This window comes from Coregonus clupeaformis, unplaced genomic scaffold (assembly GCF_020615455.1).
Source record: "Coregonus clupeaformis isolate EN_2021a unplaced genomic scaffold, ASM2061545v1 scaf1336, whole genome shotgun sequence".
In the NCBI taxonomy this organism is placed as follows: Eukaryota; Metazoa; Chordata; class Actinopteri; order Salmoniformes; family Salmonidae; genus Coregonus; species Coregonus clupeaformis.
The window spans coordinates 92,558-113,174 of record NW_025534790.1 but is presented as its reverse complement, the minus strand read 5'-3'; the positions used below and the strand labels follow the sequence as shown (position 1 = coordinate 113,174).

Below are 20,617 nucleotides of genomic sequence, written 5' to 3'. Positions count from 1 at the left end.
TAGTTTATGTCTTCACTATTATTTTACAATGTAGAAAATAGTAAAAATAAAGAAAAACCCTTGAATAAGTAGGTGTGTCCAAACTTTTGACTGGTACTGTATATATATTTTTTAATTAACATTTCATAAACAAAAAAAATGAAATAAGTATTGCTAGCATCAACAGATTAAACGAATTTGGCCAAGGGTTCTGTGGAAAAAGCTTAGATGATACAATACAATATTATTCATCTACAATATAGGCTACCCTGAGATGCACAACATGGCCTGTGAGGCTCACTGGGATCCACAGTACTCCAACGATACAGTGTTCAACTCAATACTTCTTGTATTCCCAAAAAAATTAGTTTTTCATTGTCATTTAAGCTTTAAAACTGCTCAATTGTTTCTCTATCCCATGGGAAAATGTGTAGAATTGCATGAAATTAGCTTTAAGCCTGTAAAATGTTCTGATTTTGAGGGGGTCCGTGATGAATTTGCATTCACAAAGGGGTCCCCGGGCCCCACAAAGTTTGGGAATCCCTGCTCTGGTCTACTCAATAGATTTATTCTGCATCGATTAGTCGAAACAGGACTGAAATACAATATCTTAACCACCACATTAAAACATTGGTATGGTTGACTGAATAAGTCCTGTATGAAAAAATACACTCACCAGGTAAAGGGCTTTGGGAGGCCATATCTTAATGTCCCCAAACTGCTATTCAACCTCTGTGCTAAAACTGAACTTGAACTTCAGTTCTTCTTCCCTTGTCTCAGTTGGTTTTGTACCTTGACCTCTGTTTGATCCATCAATCTCTCATTTCATGATAGCCAGCTATAAATGCTAACCGTTACACAAATCAAAGTTACCAGAACCATAGGGAGAATATTTATTTCTAACTACCTACAGCTTTTTCTCTGAAAAAGGAAGATATTCATAATTCAAACCACTGTTACTTTTTCAAATAAAATACCAAAGGAGACGAGGCCTTTTAGACTTCCCTCAAGTGTTCATTTACAGTATTTTCTCTAAGGCTTCATGCCACAATGACTACCACCCTGTAGCACTCACATATGTAATCATTAAGTGCTTTGAATGGCTGGTTATGACATACAGTTGAAGTCGGAAGTTTACATACACCTTAGCCAAATAAATATTTGTCCCCATGTGCAGTTGCAAACCGTAGTCTGACTTTTTTATGGCGGTTTTGGAGCAGTGGCTTCTTCCTTGCTAAGCGGCCTTTCAGGTTATGTTGATATAGGACTTGTATCTACTGAACAGCGCCGGAAGAAGATGGCTGCCGTTTTACAGCCCTCTAACCAATTGTACTATTATGTGTGTTTTTCCGCGTTATTTGTAATTTATTTTGTACATAATGTTTCTGCCATCGTCTCTTATAACCAAAGAGAGCTTCTGGATATCAGGACAGCGATTACTCACCTCGCGTTGGACGAACACTTTTTCTTCAACGAGGCGTTCGCGAAGGATATTCTACAGACTCCCGACAAGGCCCAGATCCCCGTCATTCGCGTGAGGAAGAGACGGAGATATCGTGGACGCAGATCCGGGTGCCTTGTAAGGATCCGACGGCGAACGCAGTAAACTGCCTCTCCCATCAATCCTATTAGCCAACGTTCAAGCTTTGGAGAATAAAATGGACGATTTAAGATTACGGTTATCCTACCAACGGGACATTAAAAACTGTAATATCTTATGTTTCACGGAGTCGTGGCTGAACGACGACAATGATAACATTCAGCTAGCAGGCTATACGCTACATCGGCAGGACAGAACGGCAGACTCGGGTAAGACGAGGGGTGGCGGTCTCTGTATATTTGTAAACAACAGCTGGTGCACAAAATCAAATACTAAGGAAGTCTCGAGGTTTTGCTCGCCTGAGGTAGAGTATCTTATGATAAGCTGTAGACCACACTATTTACCAAGAGAGTTTTCATCTATATTTTTCATAGCTGTCTATTTACCACCACAAACCAATGCTGGCATTAAGATTGCACTGAATGAGTTGTACAAGGCCATTAATCAACAGGAAAACGCTCATCCAGATGCAGCGCTCCTAGTAGCAGGGGACTTTAATGCAGGGAAACTTAAATCCGTTCTACCTAATTTCTACCAGCATGTTAAATGTGCAACCAGAGGGGAAAAAACTCTAGACCACCTTTACTCCACACACAGAGACGCATACAAAGCTCTCCCTCGCCCTCCATTTGGCAAATCTGACCATAACTCTATCCTCCTGATTCCTGCTTATAAGCAAAAACTGAAGCAGGAAGCACCAGTGATTCGGCTAATAAAAAAGTGGTCAGATGACGCAGATGCTAAGCTACAGGACTGTTTTGCTAGCACAGACTGGAACATGTTCCGGGATTCTTCAGACAGCATTGAGGAGTACACCACATCAGTCACTGGCTTCATCAATAAGTGCATCGATGATGTCGTCCCCCACAGTGACCGTACGTACATACCCCAACCAGAAGCCATGGATTACAGGAAACATCCGCACTGAGCTAAAGGGTAGAGCTGCCGCTTTCAAGGAACGGGACTCTAACCCGGACGCTTATAAGAAATCCCGCTATGACCTCCGACGAACCATCAAACAGGCAAAGAGTCAATACAGGTCTAAGATTGAATCATACTACACTGGCTCTGACGCTCGTCGGATGTGGCAGGGCTTGAAAACTATTACAGACTACAAAGGGAAGCACAGCCGCGAGCTGCCCAGTGACACAAGCCTACCAGACGAGCTAAACCACTTCTATGCTCGCTTCGAGGCAAGCAACACTGAAGCATGCATGAGAGCACCAGCTGTTCCGGACGACTATGTGATCACGCTCTCCGTAGCCAATGTGAGTAAGACTTTTAAGCAGGTCAACATTCACAAGGCCGCAGGGCCAGACGGATTACCAGGACGTGTACTCCGAGCATGTGCTGACCAACTGGCAAGTGTCTTCACTGACATTTTCAACATGTCCCTGACTGAGTCTGTAATACCAACATGTTTCAAGCAGACCACCATAGTCCCCGTGCCCAAGAACTCTAAGATAACCTGCCTAAATGACTACCGACCCGTGGCACTGACGTCTGTAGCCATGAAGTGCTTTGAAAGACTGGTCATGGCTCACATCAACAGCATAATCCCAGAAACCCTAGACCCACTCCAATTTGCATACCGCCCCAACAGATCCACAGATGATGCAATCTCTATCGCACTCCACACTGCCCTTTCCCACCTGGACAAGAGGAACACCTACGTGAGAATGCTATTCATTGACTACAGCTCAGCATTCAACACCATAGTGCCCTCAAAGCTCATCACTAAGCTAAGGATCCTGGGACTAAACACCTCCCTCTGCAACTGGATCCTGGACTTCCTGACGGGCCGCCCCCAGGTAGTAAGGGTAGGTAACAACACATCTGTCACACTGATCCTCAACACGGGGGCCCCTCAGGGGTGCGTGCTCAGTCCCCTCCTGTACTCTCTGTTCACCCATGACTGCATGGCCAGGCACGACTCCAACACCATCATTAAGTTTGCCGACGACACAACAGTGGTAGGCCTGATCACCGACAACGATGAGACAGCCTATAGGGAGGAGGTCAGAGATCTGGCCGTGTGGTGCCAGGACAACAACCTCTCCCTCAACGTGACCAAGACAAAGGAGATGATTGTGGACTACAGGAAAAAAAGAGGACTGAGCACGCCCCCATTCTCATCGACGGGGCTGTAGTGGAACAGGTTGAGAGCTTCAAGTTCCTTGGTGTCCACATCACCAACGAACTATCATGGTCCAAACACACCAAGACAGTCGTGAAGAGGGCACGACAAAGCCTATTCCCCCTCAGGAGACTAAAAAGATTTGGCATGGGTCCTCAGATCCTCAAAAAATTCTACAGCTGCACCATCGAGAGCATCCTGACTGGTTGCATCACCGCCTGGTATGGCAACTGCTTGGCCTCTGACCGCAAGGCACTACAGAGGGTAGTGCGTACGGCCCAGTACATCACAGGGGCAAAGCTCCCTGCCATCCAGGACCTCTATACCAGGCGGTGTCAGAGGAAGGCCCTCAAAATTGTCAAAGACTCCAGTCACCCTAGTCATAGACTGTTCTCTCTGCTACCGCACGGCAAGCGGTACCGGAGTGCCAAGTCTAGGTCCAAAAGACTTCTCAACAGCTTCTACCCCCAAGCCATAAGACTCCTGAACAGCTAATCATGGCTACCCGGACTATTTGCACTGCCCCCCCACCCCATACTTTTTACGCTGCTGCTACTCTGTTAAGTATTTATGCATAGTCACTTTAACTCTACCCACATGTACATATTACCTCAACTACCTCAACTAGCCGTACATATTACCTCAACTACCTCAACTAGCCGGTGCCCCCGCACATTGACTATGCAACGGTACCCCCCTGTATATATAGCCTCCCTACTGTCACTTTATTCTATTGTATATATAGCCTCCCTACTGTCACTTTATTTTTACTTCTGCTCTTTTTTTCTCAACACTTTTTTGTTGTTGTTTTATTCTTACTTTTTTGTTTAAAATAAATGCACTGTTGGTTAAGGGCTGTAAGTAAGCATTTCACTGTAATGTCTGCACCTGTTGTATTCGGCGCATGTGACCAATAAAATTTGATTTGATTTGATTTGATTTGAGATACTTTTGTGCCGGTTTCCTCCAGCATCTTCATAAGGTCCTTTGCTTTTGTTCTGGGATTGATTTGCACTTCTCGCACCAAAGTACGTTCATCTCTAGGAGACAGAACGCATCTCCTTCCTGAGTGGTATGACGGCTGCATGGTCCCATGGTGTTTATACTTGCGTACTATTGTTTGTACAGATGAACGTGGTACCTTCAGGCGTTTGGAAATTCCTCCCAAGGATGAACCAGACTTGTGGAGGTCTACAATTAATTTTCTGAGGTCTTGGCTGATTTCTTTTGATTTTCCCATTATGTCAAGCAAAGAGGCACTGAGTTTGAAGGTAGGCCTTGAAATACATCCACAGGTACACCTCCAATTGACTCAAATGGTGTCAATTAGCCTATCAGAAGCTTCTAAAGCCATGACATCCTTTCCTGGAATTTTCCAAGCTGTTTAAAGGCACAGTCAACTTAGTGTATGTAAACTTCTGACCCACTGGAATTGTGATACAGTGAATTATAAGTGAAATAATCTGTCTTTAAACAATTGTTGGAAAAATTACTTGTGTCATGCACAAAGTAGATGTCCTAACTGACTTGCCAAAACTATAGTTTGTTAACAAGAAATTTGTGGAGTGGTTGAAAAACGAGTTTTAATGACTCCAACCTAAGTGTATGTAAACTTCCGACTTCAACTGTACATCAACTCCATCATCCCAGACACACTCCAATTTGCATACCGCCCCAACAGATCCATAGACAACGCAATCTCAATTGCACTCCACACTGCCCTCACCCACCTAGATAAGAGGAATACCTATGTGAGAATGCTGCTCATTGACTATAGCTCAGCGTTCAACATCATTGTCCCCTCCAAGCTCAAGACCCTGGGACTGAACACCTCCCTCTGTAACTGGATCCTGGACTTCCTTACGGGCCGACCGAAGATAGTGAGGGTAAGCAACATCACCTACGCCACGCTGAACCTCAACACGGGGACCCCACAGGGGTGTGTGCTTAGTCCCTACCTGTACTCCCTGTTCACCCACGACTGCGGCCCACGCACGACTCCAACACCATCATCAAGTTTGCTGAAGACATGACGGGGGTAGGCCTGAGCACCGGTGAAGATGAGACAGCCTACAGGTAGGAGGTCAGTGACCTTGCAGTGTGGTGCCAGGACAACAACCTCTCCCTCTACATCAGTAAGGCCAAGGAGCTGATCGTGGACTACAGGAAATGGGGGGGTGAGCACGCCCCCATCCTCAAAATCAGAACATTTTGCAGTGGAGCAGGTCGAGAGCTTCAAGTTCCTCGGGGTCCAAATCACTTAGCACTTAAAATGGTCCACACACACGCACAGTCGTGAAGAAGGATCGACAGCGCCTCATCCCCCTCAGGAGGTTGAAAAAGTTTAGCATGGACCCTCAAATCCTCCAAAAGTTCTACAGCTGCTCCATTGAGAGCATTTTGACTGGCTGCATCACTGCTTGGTATGGCAACAACACTGCCCTCGATCGCATGGTGCTACAGAGGGGGGTTCGGATGCACTGGGGCTGAGCTCCCTGCCATCCAGGACCTCTACACGGAGTGTACAAAACAATAGGAATACTTGCTCTTTCCATGACATACACTGGCCAGGTGAATCCAGGAGACATCTATGATCCCTTATTGATATAATTTGTTAAAATCAGCTTCAATCAGTGTAGATGAAGGGGAGGAGACATGTTATTTTGTCTGTTTTTTATTTTGCGGTTGTTTGAACACCACAAAGGCAAAAAAATAGCATCAGAATCTATAAAGCATAATACCAATATACAAATGAACACAAAAATATGAAACACAATAATATAAGGAATATGGAACAAAGACGGTACAAAACTAAGCATTCTGAGTTGTATCATTGTTATACGCATCAATAAACATATTCCATTATCTAGTTCAACTTTATATACAATATCCTGTCTTTTCAGGAATAATATATTCATTTTAATCAAAAGACACAGCATAGGGCGCATCATTAAAACAATCAGTTGAGTAGCCTATACTCAACATTCAAACCTATGAAATATATTTATTGGACTCTCCCGTTACTGTAGACCAGGGTTCTTTAACCCGAAGTGGGCCCTGGGCATGTGATAGGTGGGTCGCTAGTTGTGAGAATACAGCTATAATAACACACTATTTCTTCTAAATTTGGGTCGTTGGAGGAAGATTTGAGTCACGGGAGGACGGTACATTTCTAATTTGGGTTTCGAGATGAAAAAGTTTAAGAACCCCCTGCTGTAGAAAATACACTTCACTCAGGTATTAAAATATGGGTAGTGTTCCTATTTACTTCTTTAATAAAACTACAGCTTTGGAATTGACAGTGCAGTGAGATGGGGTTTCATGAGTAAAACGTTTCAAAATTGTCTGTTTATGTGTGTTGTCTTCGGCAAAAATACCTCTCAAAGGGAAAAGCAACGAGGAGGCTAGTGACACTGAGCAAAAACATAGCAACCCTAACAAGGCAAGAAAACAGCCATGATGAAGAAAGCAGGTATATTCAGGCATAACTGTGGTATATTAATGCTGAAGATAGCCAAGCCTTGCCTATGTATTCAAAGGAAATGTATTTCTGCTCAACAGGCTCCTCCCAGTGGCTGGGTTGGAAATCGCTCTGCCTCCTGCCACCAGGGGGAAGAATTGCTTGTTCACGATACATTACATTTACCGATACCCTTGACAACGTCACCACAGAGTTTCTAAACCCAGAGGTGCAACATTGCAAGACTTCCAGGAACGCCTGCGAAACAGACCAGGCTGAGGTTTGAGACGTCAATGAGAACAGTGATATTCTTCCTTAGTAGTTTATTTTCTCAATCTAAAGACACAACCTAGATTCGAGCCAATGTCTTAAGTAGTTGAACATGTTATTACTCCAACCTCGTGAAAGTAACAAACTGACACGTTTTCATTTTCGTGCCTTTGATTTGACGGCATGCACATGCGCAGTTCGGCGCGATATGACCGCTAGACCAACGTGACGGTAAAAACATGCCTGATCTGTGCCGCACATAATGCCCCAATTACGGGATTCTAATCCTGTCTGCTGCGGCCGGGTCCAGTTTTGCTGAGAAGCCCGGTCCTCTTTACACACCAAACCTCTGTCAACAGCTGTTCCCTCAATATGACAACAACAATAACATTCCGGGAGACACCCCGAATGACCCCCCCAAAAAAAATATATATTATCCTCACTGTACCTTCCTGTTCATGCCAACACACTCATACGCAAACACACATAATATAATAATAACCTCCCTTCATAATAGATTAGTTTAAAATGAGAAATATACCATCAGGTCAATAAACATCAAAATATACAACTCAGTGATTTAGGGGTCCCTTAGAGTGTCTTATCCAAATCACTCTGAAATCTAAACCTTTAGTTAGAGAGGGTCCTGCTGACCAAGCGGGATCTCCCTCTATTTGGCAACATTTCAGCAAGAGGCAGAGCTGACAGGAGGGTGAGAAGGGATGAGAAATCATGTCCAATTAAATCAAAATGGAGGACGCTGTATGATTGACAATATTTCAATGGCACTCATGTCAATGGCACGCACGTTGGTGAGTGTTTCTCTGTGTGGTAGGCCTTTGTAGTGTTAACACACAGCCTGAAGAGACTTGGGAATGGTACATGCACGTGTGTGTGTATCTGTATTGATCCATATTGGCAGTGGTATGTGGCAATGGACCTCTATGTAGTAGGTTGCTTGTATTGTCAATATAGACTGAGTATATGAGTACTATGTACATGTATGCAATGAAGTGGATCAGCCAAAGGACTCAAGCCTGTCGATTTGGTACGGCACTATAGTAGAGTCCATAAAGCCCCTCCCCTCTCCACCCCTTCAGTAGTACCACCGGTCGGTGTGTAGGGCGGCTCAGAACTCATCGTCGGAGCTGAGCAGCAGAGTCTTCTCGTTGTCGCGGGTGCTGAGGTTGCTGTGGCTGCGGGACACAGGCGCACCCCCGCGCTGCTCTAGGGTGGACTGCTGTGTGTACTGCTGGTAGGCCGGGGAGAAGTTGTGGATGGCGTCCTGCACCATGTCACCGGGGTTCATGGTCTCCTTCAGACTGCTGGAGATGCTCTTCATTGGGGCGCAGCGACCTGCCGGGAGAGGATGGAAATAGATGGAAGAGGGAGGATGAGGGATAATGGAAGGAAGAGTGGAACCATACAGTGAGCAACCTGAATGCCATGAGTAAACAAAATGGAGGATCACAAAGCTACTGAACCAAAAAGACAGCAACAGGCAGTGGAGCTCCTAATGCATTGCAGGGGGAGAACTCATACACACCACAAAATAATACATTGATAAAAGCAGCACATACTGTACAATAATGGCAATACACATATGACAGCACTGAGGATGCTCAAAATAAATTGTTTGTACAAAATTAAACTCTATATCTCAGAAACAGTTAAAAATAATAGAACAAAATATGAGCACATCACAGAAATGGAGTCAACCCGAAAGTAGTAGACCTACCGTACTGTCCATAAATAGGAAATGACCCTTATAGTGCAGCACAAAGAGAGAGGGATAAAGATACAGAGGGACATCAGAAAATATACAAGGATGAATATTGAACAATCAAAAAGGAGAAGGGGAGAGAACAAAACAGGAGAATAAGGAAGAGATGGAAGATAAAAGGGATTCAACAAAATAAAAATAGAGTAAAAAACCAGAACAATGTAGAGAGAGAGAGCAGGTCAGTGGAACAAAGTCACTGAAATGAACTTGAGAGAAACCATGGACAACCAGAGTGTCCTGAATCCTCACTGAACACAGTTCCAGAAACATAAGCAACTGCATGTGTCGTTTAGTAAGGAATACACACTAATTTGCTAGTGATGACTTGATTTATTTTTACTTAAAACATTCCAGTTTTATCTCTAATCTGCATGGATAGTCCCTCTATCTCTGCATTCTTACCGTAGGAATCCAGCCTCTTGTCCATGTAGACCTTGTAGGTAAAGGCGTGGCGCAGGGCCACAGCGGCAAAGAACATCTCAATGCAGATGATAAAGTTCTGGTAGCTGGCAGCGACCGTGCCCTCCCCCACTGACACTTCGGGAGAGTTGATTTTAGGGATGGCTCCACACTTCTCCAGGATGGCCAGCAGCATACCTTATCCCCCGGAGAGAGAAAGACAGGAAGGAGGATCAGAGTACTGTCAAATCACATTGTGTGTATTATCTGGGAGAGAGGGTCAGCACACTTGGATGCAGCATTATCTATGATACATTGTGTGTGTGTCGATCGAGAGAGGTCTCCTTACCCTGCCAGAATGAGAGGAAGATGACAGACTTGACCATGAAGAACTTGAGCATGGGGTTGTAGGGGACCAGCAGGTCGCGGGTGGCGAAGTAGAAGAGGAAGAGGGCGTAGAGAGACAGGCTGACAGAGAAGTTATAGATGATGGTCACATACAGGTACCCACTGGCCACACTGGGGGGGAAGAGGGGAAGAAAGCGAGAGAGAGAGGCACAGCCAGCGATCAGAACAGTGTCAACACATAGGGATGTCTTAGCACAGTCTTGTCTTAGAGATTAAGTAATATAATTCCTAGTCTGAGATGGTTGATAACTACAACACCGACATTTCGGTGAAAACAGATTTACAGCCAGACTAGTGTAAATGTAAAAAAACATCTGTGAGAACAAACAAATAACATTTCAACTGTCCATACAGAACAGTAGTAGATATTATAGACAAACATTAATCCTCTGTGGCTTTTGAACCAATTAACTTTGAGGTCAACAGAGGTTAAGCATATACTCTGATATAATATAGAGTAGAATGAGTGACAGTGTCCCATAGCCCTACGTACTTGAAGTCTCCATCTCTGTACTTCCCAAAGGCCTGCAGGATGACAGTGATCATGGCCATCAGAGGCTTCACCACACAGAACTGTAGAGTGGCCTGAGAGCGAGAGATTGTAATGCTGTAACAACTCTGTGCTCATATGTAAGGGTTGCTCACAAATAACGTGTGAGAAGAAAGCTTTCACAATACCTGTTTGCAGAATCGGAGGAACCCAATGGAGTAAGTCCTGCCCCAGAGACAACAGGTGCCATACACACAGCTGGACCTGTAGACAGCCAAGACACAAGCATTTGGTAGTCTGTCTCCTCAAGATCCAAATGGTATGAAAAGAGGTTCAAACCATACAATAAAGTATTGATACACATTACTATTCTGCAGTTGTGGGATGTTTGAATGAAATTCTTGGATTATACATTAATTGTCTTTTATTTATTTATTATAAGAGGACAAAGAGTGATAATAGAGAGACTCACTCAATGGGCTTTCCTCTGATCTCAGCCATGATGGCACTCTCCCCTCCAAGGTACTCATAACACAGGCTGAGGAAGTTGTAGATCACAAATGCTGCAGAGGAAACACACACAAACACATGTAAGCAGTGTCCGAGAGTTGAGAGAATATGGGGGTAGTTGCCACTATGCAACTACAGCCGTCTTTTGGTTAACCCAGCAAAGCTTTCATATCCAAAATCAATCCCCCATCCGTCTGTCTGTGTGTGTTTGGTCTGGTTGGACTCAAAACAGTATCCCTTGAGAACCCAGAAACATGTACGAGAAAGAACACAATAACACACACAGAAGTAAACATGTTCCACCTAGAGGCATTGGCCATGTTCCTCTCTACAGTATTACGGCCTTGGTCCCCATTTCCCATGAGATGAATCCGGATGACTATGTGATCACGCTCTCCGTAGCCGATGTGAGTAAGACTTTTAAGCAGGTCAACATTCACAAGGCCGCAGGGCCAGACGGATTACCAGGACGTGTACTCCGAGTATGTGCTGACCAACTGGCAAGTGTCTTCACTGACATTTTCAACATGTCCCTGACTGAGTCTGTAATACCAACATGTTTCAAGCAGACCACCATAGTCCCCGTGCCCAAGGACCCTAAGATAACCTGCCTAAATGACTACCGACCCGTAGCACTGACGTCTGTAGCCATGAAGTGCTTTGAAAGGCTGGTCATGGCTCACATCAAAACCATTATCCCAGAAACCCTAGACCCACTCCAATTTGCATGCCGCCCCAACAGATCCACAGATGATGCAATCTCTATTGCACTCCACACTGCCCTTTCCCACCTGGACAAGAGGAACACCTACGTGAGAATGCTATTCATTGACTACAGCTCAGTATTCAACACCATAGTGGACTCAAAGCTCATCACTAAGCTAAGGATCCTGGGACTAAACACCTCCCTCTGCAACTGGATCCTGTACTTCCTGACGGGCCGCCCCCAGGTGGTAAGGGTAGGTAACAACACATCTGCCACACTGATCCTCAACACGGGGGCCCCTCAGGGGTGCGTGCTCAGTCCCCTCCTGTACTCCCTGTTCACCCATGACTGCATGGCCAGGCACGACTCCAACACCATCATTAAGTTTGCCGACGACAGAACAGTGGTAGGCCTGATCAACGACAATGATGAGACAGCCTATAGGGAGGAGGTCAGAGACCTGGCCGTGTGGTGCCAGGATAACAACCTCTCCCTCAACGTGACCAAAACAAAGGAGATGATTGTGGACTACAGGAAAAAGAAGAGGACTGAGCACGCCCCCATTCTCATCGACAGGGCTGTAGTGGAACAGGTTGAGAGCTTCAAGTTCCTTGGTGTCCACATCACCAACAAACTATCATGGTCCAAACACACCAAGACAGTCGTGAAGAGGGCACGACAAAGCCTATTCCCCCTCAGGAGACTGAAAAGATTTGGCATGGGTCCTCAGATCCTCAAAAAATTCTACAGCTGCACCATCGAGAGCATCCTGACTGGTTGCGTCACCGCCTGGTATGGCAACTGCTTGGCCTCCGACCGCAAGGCACTACAGAGGGTAGTGCGTACGGCCCAGTACATCAATGGGGCCAAGCTTCCTGCCATCCAGGACCTCAATACCAGGCGGTGTCAGAGGAAGGCCCTCAAAATTGTCAGACTCCAGCCACCCTAGTCATAGACTGTTTTCTCTGCTACCGCACGGCAAGCGGTACCGGAGTGCCAAGTCTAGGTCCAAAAGACTTCTCAACAGCTTCTACCCCCAAGCCATAAGACTCCTGAACAGCTAATCATGGCTACCCAGACTATTTGCACTGCCCCCCACCCCACCCCCACCCCATCTTTTTACGCTGCTGCTACTCTGTTAATTATTTATGCATAGTCACTTTAACTCTACCCACATGTACATATTACTTCAACTACCTCAACTAGCCGGTGCCCCCGCACATTGACTCTGCACCGGTACCCCCCTGTATATATAGCCTCCCTACTGTTATTTTATTTTACTCAAACTTTTTTGTTGTTGTTTTATTTTACTTTATTAAAAATAAATGCACTGTTGGTTAAGGGCTGTAAGTAATCATTTCACTGTAATGTCTGCACCTGTTGTATTCGGCGCATGTGGCCAATAAAATTTGATTTGATTTTATGTGCGGTGTCAGAGCATGGGCCAGTGCAGAAAGCAAAACGAGATGGGAGACTGAGTCATTGTCCCCAATGGCCTCCGGCTAAACCGCCCTCCATTCTAGCTTGGATCAACATCGCTCTGTCCCCCCGTGTGCACACACAAAGCTACTCTCCCCCACTGTGTCTGTGTGTGACAACGTGTATTTCACAGAGCTAAGAGATTTGAATGGTTAATAGAGATTTCAATTGCTTTGGAAATTAAATAAATTGTTTCAAATGAACAGAGCACAGTGGTGGGTCCCGACTCCCCGGGACAGACGGAGAGTTGACAGAGACTATCCTCTCCAGTCAGACTGAATCACTTCCAGTTCGTCGGGGCAGAAGAGTCTGCAGGACTTCTCTCTGTCTCTCCTTTGGCTCTGAACACTGTTATTGGTGTCATTGACTGGGAGGAATGTGGTTTCAGCTGCTGTCCCAGGTGTTCAGTCCATGCTAATTTGAGGGTGGTGAAGCAACTACAGGACGACTCAACCCTGAAGCTTTGCTTCTCTTTCTCCTGTTCTGCTGTTCGAATGTGTGCAAGCATGCATGTATAAATACACAACATCAGTGTGCATTAGTGTGTATGTACTTTTCTGTGTGTGTGTGTGTGTGTGTGTGTGTGTGTGTGTGTATGTGTGAGAGAGAGAGAGTGTGTAACTGTATGACAGCACTGGGGCCCTCTCTATATTTAGCAGTGTGGAGCCCTGGGGCCACAGCTGCTGCCCGTGCGGTGTGCCATGTGCTGGGCAGGGAGAGCCCACTGTGTGCAGCCTGGCCGAGCTGTCAGCTCCCCTGCCGTCAATCCCTGCGCTCCCAGCACACACACACACACACACAGCATTCTCTCACGCACCGTAGACTCACACAACACTCTTTGACACAGGGTAGACAAAGTGTGCAGCGCAAAGCACTCGTTCATGCATTGAGCACACCTTCGCACTGAGCACTTCTAAACGGAGGTCCCCCTTTCCCCCCAAACATACATAGGGTTGTACATTGTACCTACAATAGAGTTTGTCAGGCATAATTTGATGACAGAGACCGGTAACCAAGGCGCACACCACCTACTTTTACAGGGGTGTCTGTATTATGTAACCACTGTAACAAAATGCTGATGCCAATTTTCTGTTGTTGTTACTTCTGTTGAGATACAGCCGGCTGGTACAGAACAGCCAGACGATTTATCTGTTCATAAGTGAGTCGTTTCTAAAGCTCTTCTCAAGGCTTCAGTCGTTTGCATACTGTTGCTAGGGAACAGGCTTCCCCACCCCAGCAATCCCAGCAGGCCTTGGAAACAACAAGAGAACAAATATGGCCACTATCGTAAAGGCAGAGAGACCGCAAAGGCCATCTGTCACTGGGGACAGAACAGATTCCCACACACTCGTTTCTACGGACCAGGGGTTGGAATCGGTTCAGGGAACAGAACTGAAAACCGGAAAAGAAGGACATTTTTCAAGGAATAGAATCAGAACCGGGAACGAAAGTGATCTATACTTCTCCGGAACAGAAACGTTATTTTAAAAGCATGGGAACCGGTTAATAATGTTATTTTACATTCCTGGCATTTTATTTTCAGTCCCACAAAAAAACGAAAAGCCCTCCTCTGTCAATCAGAAACTTCTTCCAGTGTCTGCCTGCTAGAGGTGTGCCGAGTAGTCAGACAAAACTAGTATCATAACGGATATGGGACATTTTATGGATACGATTTGATCAGAGTATTTTTTTTAATTATCCATGATCTAATAAATTAATAAATTTGAGTGCCAGCACGCATCTTTCTCATGTCAGTCAAGTGAGGTGCTACGTGGTCTAAATAACTCAACTGGCCAGTTTGCCTGTCTGTAAAGAAAAGGGTGGGCTGTATGTTGATCCTGTTGCTCTGATTGGATAGAGTGAAGCTGTATTTCTCTGTCCACTCGCTTCATAATTTCACCTGATCACTTTCACTTCTCTGTTTCAGTCTGATCATTCAGACTGCTGCTGCCTCCTACCATGATAAATCAAATGGCAAGGGCGTTTGGTATCAAACTATCAACGTGCATAATATCTAACAAGCGGGGCGAGGGTAGGGAAAAATATGAAACGCTGACGCGCATTCTGACTGATAGCAAACTTGTCTGCCCGCTGCAAGTTGAAGACACACAGACACACGTGTGTGATATTGCTTTAAAAAATACAGAACATGTAGTAGCACAGCAGAAAGGTTTTGGCCTTAACAGTGTACTGCAAACAACGGAATGCACATGTGCTTAGTGCAAATACTTTTTTCCATTGCAACATCAAACCATAGACCAGCAGAATGAGCAACAGAACACAAACCATGTCTATCACAGCTCTATTTAAATGTATACTGAACAAAAATAAAACACAACATGCAACAATTTCAATGATTTTACTGAGTTACAGTTCATATAAGGAAATCAGTCAATTTAAATAAATAAATTAGGCCCTAATCTATGGATTTCACATGACTGGGAATACAGATATGCATCTGTTGGTTACAGATACCTTTAAAAAATGGGCCTCAGGATCTCGTCACGGTGTCTCTGTGCATTAAAATTGCCATTCTTAAAATGCAATTGGGTTTGTTGTCCATAGCTTATGCCTGCCCTTACCATAACCCCACCGCCACAATGGGGCACTCTGTTCACATCAGTAAACCGCTCGCCCACACGACGCCATACACGTGGTCTGCAGTTGTGAGGCCGGTTGGACGTACTGCTAAATTCTCTAAAACGACATTGGCGACGGCTTATGGTAGAAAAATTAACATTAAACTCTCTGGCAACACCTGTGGTGGACATTCCTCCAGTCACCATGCCAATTGCAAGCTCCCTCAAAACTTGAGACATCTGTGGCATTGTGTTGTGTGACATTTTAGAGTGGCCTTTTGTCCCCAGCAAAAGGCGCACCAGTGTATTGATCATGCTGTTTAATCAGCTTCTTGATATGCCACACCTGTCAGGTGGATGGATTATCTTGGCAAAGGAGAAATGCTCACTAACAGGGATGTAAACAAATTTGTGCACAAAATTTAAGAGAAATACCGTTTTTGTACATATGGAACATTTCTGGGATATTCTGGGACCAACACTGTATATAGTGTGTATACTGTTATAGTGTATATAACCACAGTATCTCTTCTCTCTAAAACAAATGTACTTGTATGTATTTTATGTTTCTCAAGGCACTCTAGTCATGCCAATACATTTAAAAAACACTATTTTAACAGGTAATAGTAATACATGTCATATCTGTCTATATCCTCATACACCATTGACAGGGTGGGAAGGATAGGGTTAGGCTCTCACCTTCGTAGCAGTCGCGGACGGTGTCAAAGTAGACGTAGTACTCTTCGTTAGTGAAGAAGAGGAGGCTGAGCCACGAGTCGAAGGCGTAGATGGGAACGATGAAGAGGATGCGAACTATGTGCCTCTGCTCATTGGGAGAGCTGTAGTAGCGCAGGTGCATGTAGATCTGTCAAAGGGAGAAATGCAGATGGGGAGAAAGACACATTTAATCTCAAAGCTCCTAAAGGACCTGGCTAGATTATAATGTACTTCATTGTAGGAGAACAATTTAAAAACTATAAACGTGACAGTTAAAAAGACAATGGAGTGAAAGGAGGGTAATTGTGTTTGAATATTCAACAGCCTCCTTCTCCCTGAGAGGGACCACAGCTCTGTCAACGTGAGCTAGCTAAAAATGGGCTAGCTGAATCAAGTGTCTCATGAAATCAATGTGTTTTCACCAGGGCTCTGTGACTGTGACTTTGTGGTCCTGCCCACATCCTGGGGAGAGCAGTCAACATCGTGTGTGCGTGTGTTTGTGTGATGAGTGGATCTGTGTTGCGTTTTTCCATTTTGACGAGCAGGCTCTGTCATCAGTACCTTTTGTCAACTTCATCTGTCCCCCTGTCCCAGGTTCCCACTTACACAATGCTACACCTATCACCTTTCCTGGCCTGGGCACACACACCTTTGGTAAAATAACAAACAGTAGGGTGCTTGCACACAGAGAGCACTGTACCCAGCTTTGTTGCTAGGCAACAGCCCTGCTCTCAATTGAGAGGAATCATTAACCTGGGCCTTTCAGTAGCTCTGAACCTACAGCAGGTTATATTGGTCTGTAGACAACATGACTACATATTTGAAGATCTTTGAAGACCTGCCACAACTACTTCATCATGGCTGAACAGCCTGAGGTGTTCCACGCTGGCTGTGTTCCAGAGTGCATAACCAACCTGGACTTGGCAGGCGTGAGGAATCTGAAGGGATGCCTTGATATGCTTCTGCAGCTTCTATCTGCAATTTGATTTGTGCATACTGAGAAAACTACTATAGGCACTAGGCATCCATCTTATGCAGCAGGGAGACCACACTAATATATGATTAGAGTACACACAGTTGAAGCATATGTTAGATGTAGCATACAGAAAAATATAGATAGGAGTGTGTGTGTGTGAGAAAGAGTTCACTAGCCCCTTACCTGGTGGCAGGTTATTAGCAGGGCTGTCCAGACAAAGAACCCTGACACGGTCTGGGCAGTGGAGGTCATGAGGAAGTAGGGTTCCTCAGGGGTCACCAGGGGGGCCTCTGGCACCCAGGAGGCATTGGAGCCTGACGGGGCCGCTGTGGTCGGGGACCCTGGGGCCATATCTGCTGGGGAGTCATTTTCCATTCGATCTGACAGGGGCATGCCACGTCGCCACAGCTCCTCCATCATCTGGAGAGGAGGGAGACAACAGGGGGATATGGTGGGCTTCGGGTTTTCCGGATATTCACAATCACATTAACAAAAGTAGCTAAATATGTAGAAAAGGTGGAGCTCCATTAAGGAACAGTGTGCCTTCCAAGGGACCAAAACCCTAGTTTCTTTCAAGGTTATCGAACACATCACACATGGATGGTTGTCTCGGGCATACCAATAAAAACCTACTACTTTATTCAATTGAACAATTAAAGCTGAAACTAACATCCTAGTGGACAGAGAAAATCAGATATAGAGAGGAGAGAGAATGAGGGGAATCAGAAGGAGCTGAGTGAGGGAGAGGGGGATGGAAGTTGAGAGAGAACACAAGGACAGAGTGAATCAGTCAGACACAGCGAATTAGCGTGACATGGGCTGAGGGCCCACTGACCCAAATTCTCCTTCTCCTCTCCTCCTGGTTTGAGGAGAGCAAGGTAGAGTGTAGGAGAGCCACAAATACACACAAATAAATCTCTATGGAGCAGACTGAAGGACAGACTGGGTTTATCATTGCCAGTGCCAGTGGGACATATGGGGCGGCAGGTAGCTTAGTGGTTAAGAGCGTTGTGCTAGTAAACGAAAGGTCGCTGGTTCTAATCCCCGAGCCAAATAGGTGAAAAATCTGTCGATGTGCCCTTGAGTAAGGCACTTAACCCTAATTGCTCCTGTAAGTCGCTCTGGATAAGAGCGTCTGCTAAATGACTAAAATGTAAATGATAGCTAATATGAGAGGAATTAATTGAAAGAAAGAAAAATGGTGAACATTCAAACATGTATGAGGTTGGTTTGGGTTTTTAGCCGTCAGCAGCACATTATCAATTCTAAAAGTCAGTAAGGTGACTGACACATATTGCTCATTAGGTCTGTAATACTGACTTCTTGCAGAGTAGCCAGACAGCATTTTTCTAATTGAAAACTGTAGGCTAAGTGAACATTAGAAAGAAGGACGGAAGATTCTCCACACCCTTGTACTCAATCCAGGCATTAGTGATGCTCACTAGGTAATGTGATCACTAGATGCATCAGTCTGGAGTCCAATGATGGCAATAACCTAATCATTCAGAATAAAACTGTTTTAAAAAGAGGATTCAATTCATACGCATGGCTAAATATAGGCAGGCCGTGGCCATGGGTGACTCACGCTGCTTGACAAAGCCTGCTGTATGCTTTACCTTTGAGGAGACAGTTACATTTGAGTGTCACACTCGTTTCCCTCAAGTAGGGTTTCTCAAGAAACTATTGGTTCATGATAAGCATAGACTATTGACTGATGACTATTGAGGTTGAATATCAGCAATATGTAGGTCTATTCTCTATAGGCCTAGAGAATGAATGCCTATTAGGTTTATAATGTGATTTTCCCATGAAACAAATGCTTTATTATTCAAGAAAAGGGGAAAGGTTTGAGACAGTAGTAAAGAATGAAAGTATTAGTCAATATTGATGGCTTCTAAAAAACAGCAAACATGTTATTTTGATGAGGTATACTGCTGTTCAGTTCAAATTGCGAGCCATGTCTGGTGCATTTCGTTTGGTTCAATGACCAGAGAATTCATAGAGACACTCCATCAATTCATGCTGACTGAACCTGAGGGTGCATTTCATAACATCTATTGTACTTTGACCTAAATCCTATCAGTCATCCAACATAGGCTTTTTGACATTGATGCCAAAATGAGACAAGCGCCACATTTCTGCAGTTTTCCTCTCCAGGTATACCAAAGGCTTAACATACTAAGGATAATCTAGTGTGTTGTAGTGAGAATAAATGAATAACAAAATAATTTCCATGCAAAGACTACATGAAAAAACATTAAAACAATAGCAGCTGCCCATTTTCATATGAGAAAAAAAGGCTACCAAAAACCTCTTTATGGATGATTTCATTATGACAATGGTCATTGTACAACAAAGTGAAAACAGGAGCTGAATTTACAGCTATGTCAGCAAGCGAAACCTACATTCGTCGTTCGTTTGGAAACACTGTTTCTATCCATCCATTCCGAACACAAAAACACAGCGCGAGCGGTGGCTTACCTGCCTTTGCTGCAGTTGTTTGATGTGTGCACACACTGCGGCTGTTTGAATCCAAGCATAAATGTATCATATACGTTATTAGCTACGGCAGGCACACATTGATAAAATAATAATTCATACTACATTTTAATTACTGCAATATAACGTCAAGTGAGCGACCAATTTAAACCATGTTTACAGTTTTATCTAGCTCGCTAGCTAACGTTAGCATAGCTAGTTAGGTAGCTGCTCGCAAACTCTTCAAAGCCGAGGCAAATAAAAACTTTTGTCTGTACTAATAGTCCATCTCATGTAGATAAACTGTATTCAGTCACTATAATTTCAAAATAACACTATCCGGGAACGCTCGTGAATTCGGCTCCGTTATTTCCCTGTACCTCTCCCAGCGATTCACTACGCTAGGATTTTACAGTAGCAGGATAGCGGAACTCCTCCACTGTTCCTGCTTTCACGCAGGCGCAGTAGTTCATTGTCTTGAGCCACTTTCCCATGATGATGTAACTCGTATGCCAGCTAGTCTTGCATTGTTGGACAAACCCAGATTTCAGAAATGTGTTTGTGCATGAAGAATTTACCAGGTAGTATAATGAAGTTAATTCATTCAGTAGCTTTGTTTTCATTCGAATAATATATTACATATTTA

The 20,617-nt window shown here is 44.6% G+C and overlaps 1 protein-coding gene across 4 annotated transcripts; it reads right to left on the bottom strand.

Annotated features, from left to right (window-relative positions):
- Positions 1 to 7,490: 7,490 nt before the first annotated feature.
- LOC121569014 (transmembrane protein 184B) lies at positions 7,491 to 20,404 on the bottom strand. Of its 4 annotated transcripts, XM_041879598.2 has the most exons (11): positions 20,153 to 20,404; positions 19,975 to 20,015; positions 17,677 to 17,913; positions 16,500 to 16,665; positions 10,999 to 11,089; positions 10,715 to 10,790; positions 10,530 to 10,621; positions 9,978 to 10,147; positions 9,632 to 9,826; positions 9,185 to 9,211; positions 7,491 to 8,802 (listed from the first exon to the last, which is right to left on the bottom strand). In XM_041879598.2, the coding sequence occupies exons 3-11, from the start codon at positions 17,911 to 17,913 to the stop codon at positions 8,576 to 8,578; spliced, it is 1,281 nt and encodes a 426-aa protein (XP_041735532.1). In that variant the 5' UTR covers positions 19,975 to 20,015; positions 20,153 to 20,404; the 3' UTR covers positions 7,491 to 8,575. The 4 variants fall into 4 exon arrangements, with proteins under 4 accessions (XP_041735532.1, XP_041735531.1, XP_041735529.1 ...); XM_041879597.2 differs by having other exon boundaries at positions 19,975 to 20,404; XM_041879595.2 differs by having other exon boundaries at positions 19,979 to 20,404.
- Between the last annotated feature and the right edge of the window lie 213 nt (positions 20,405 to 20,617).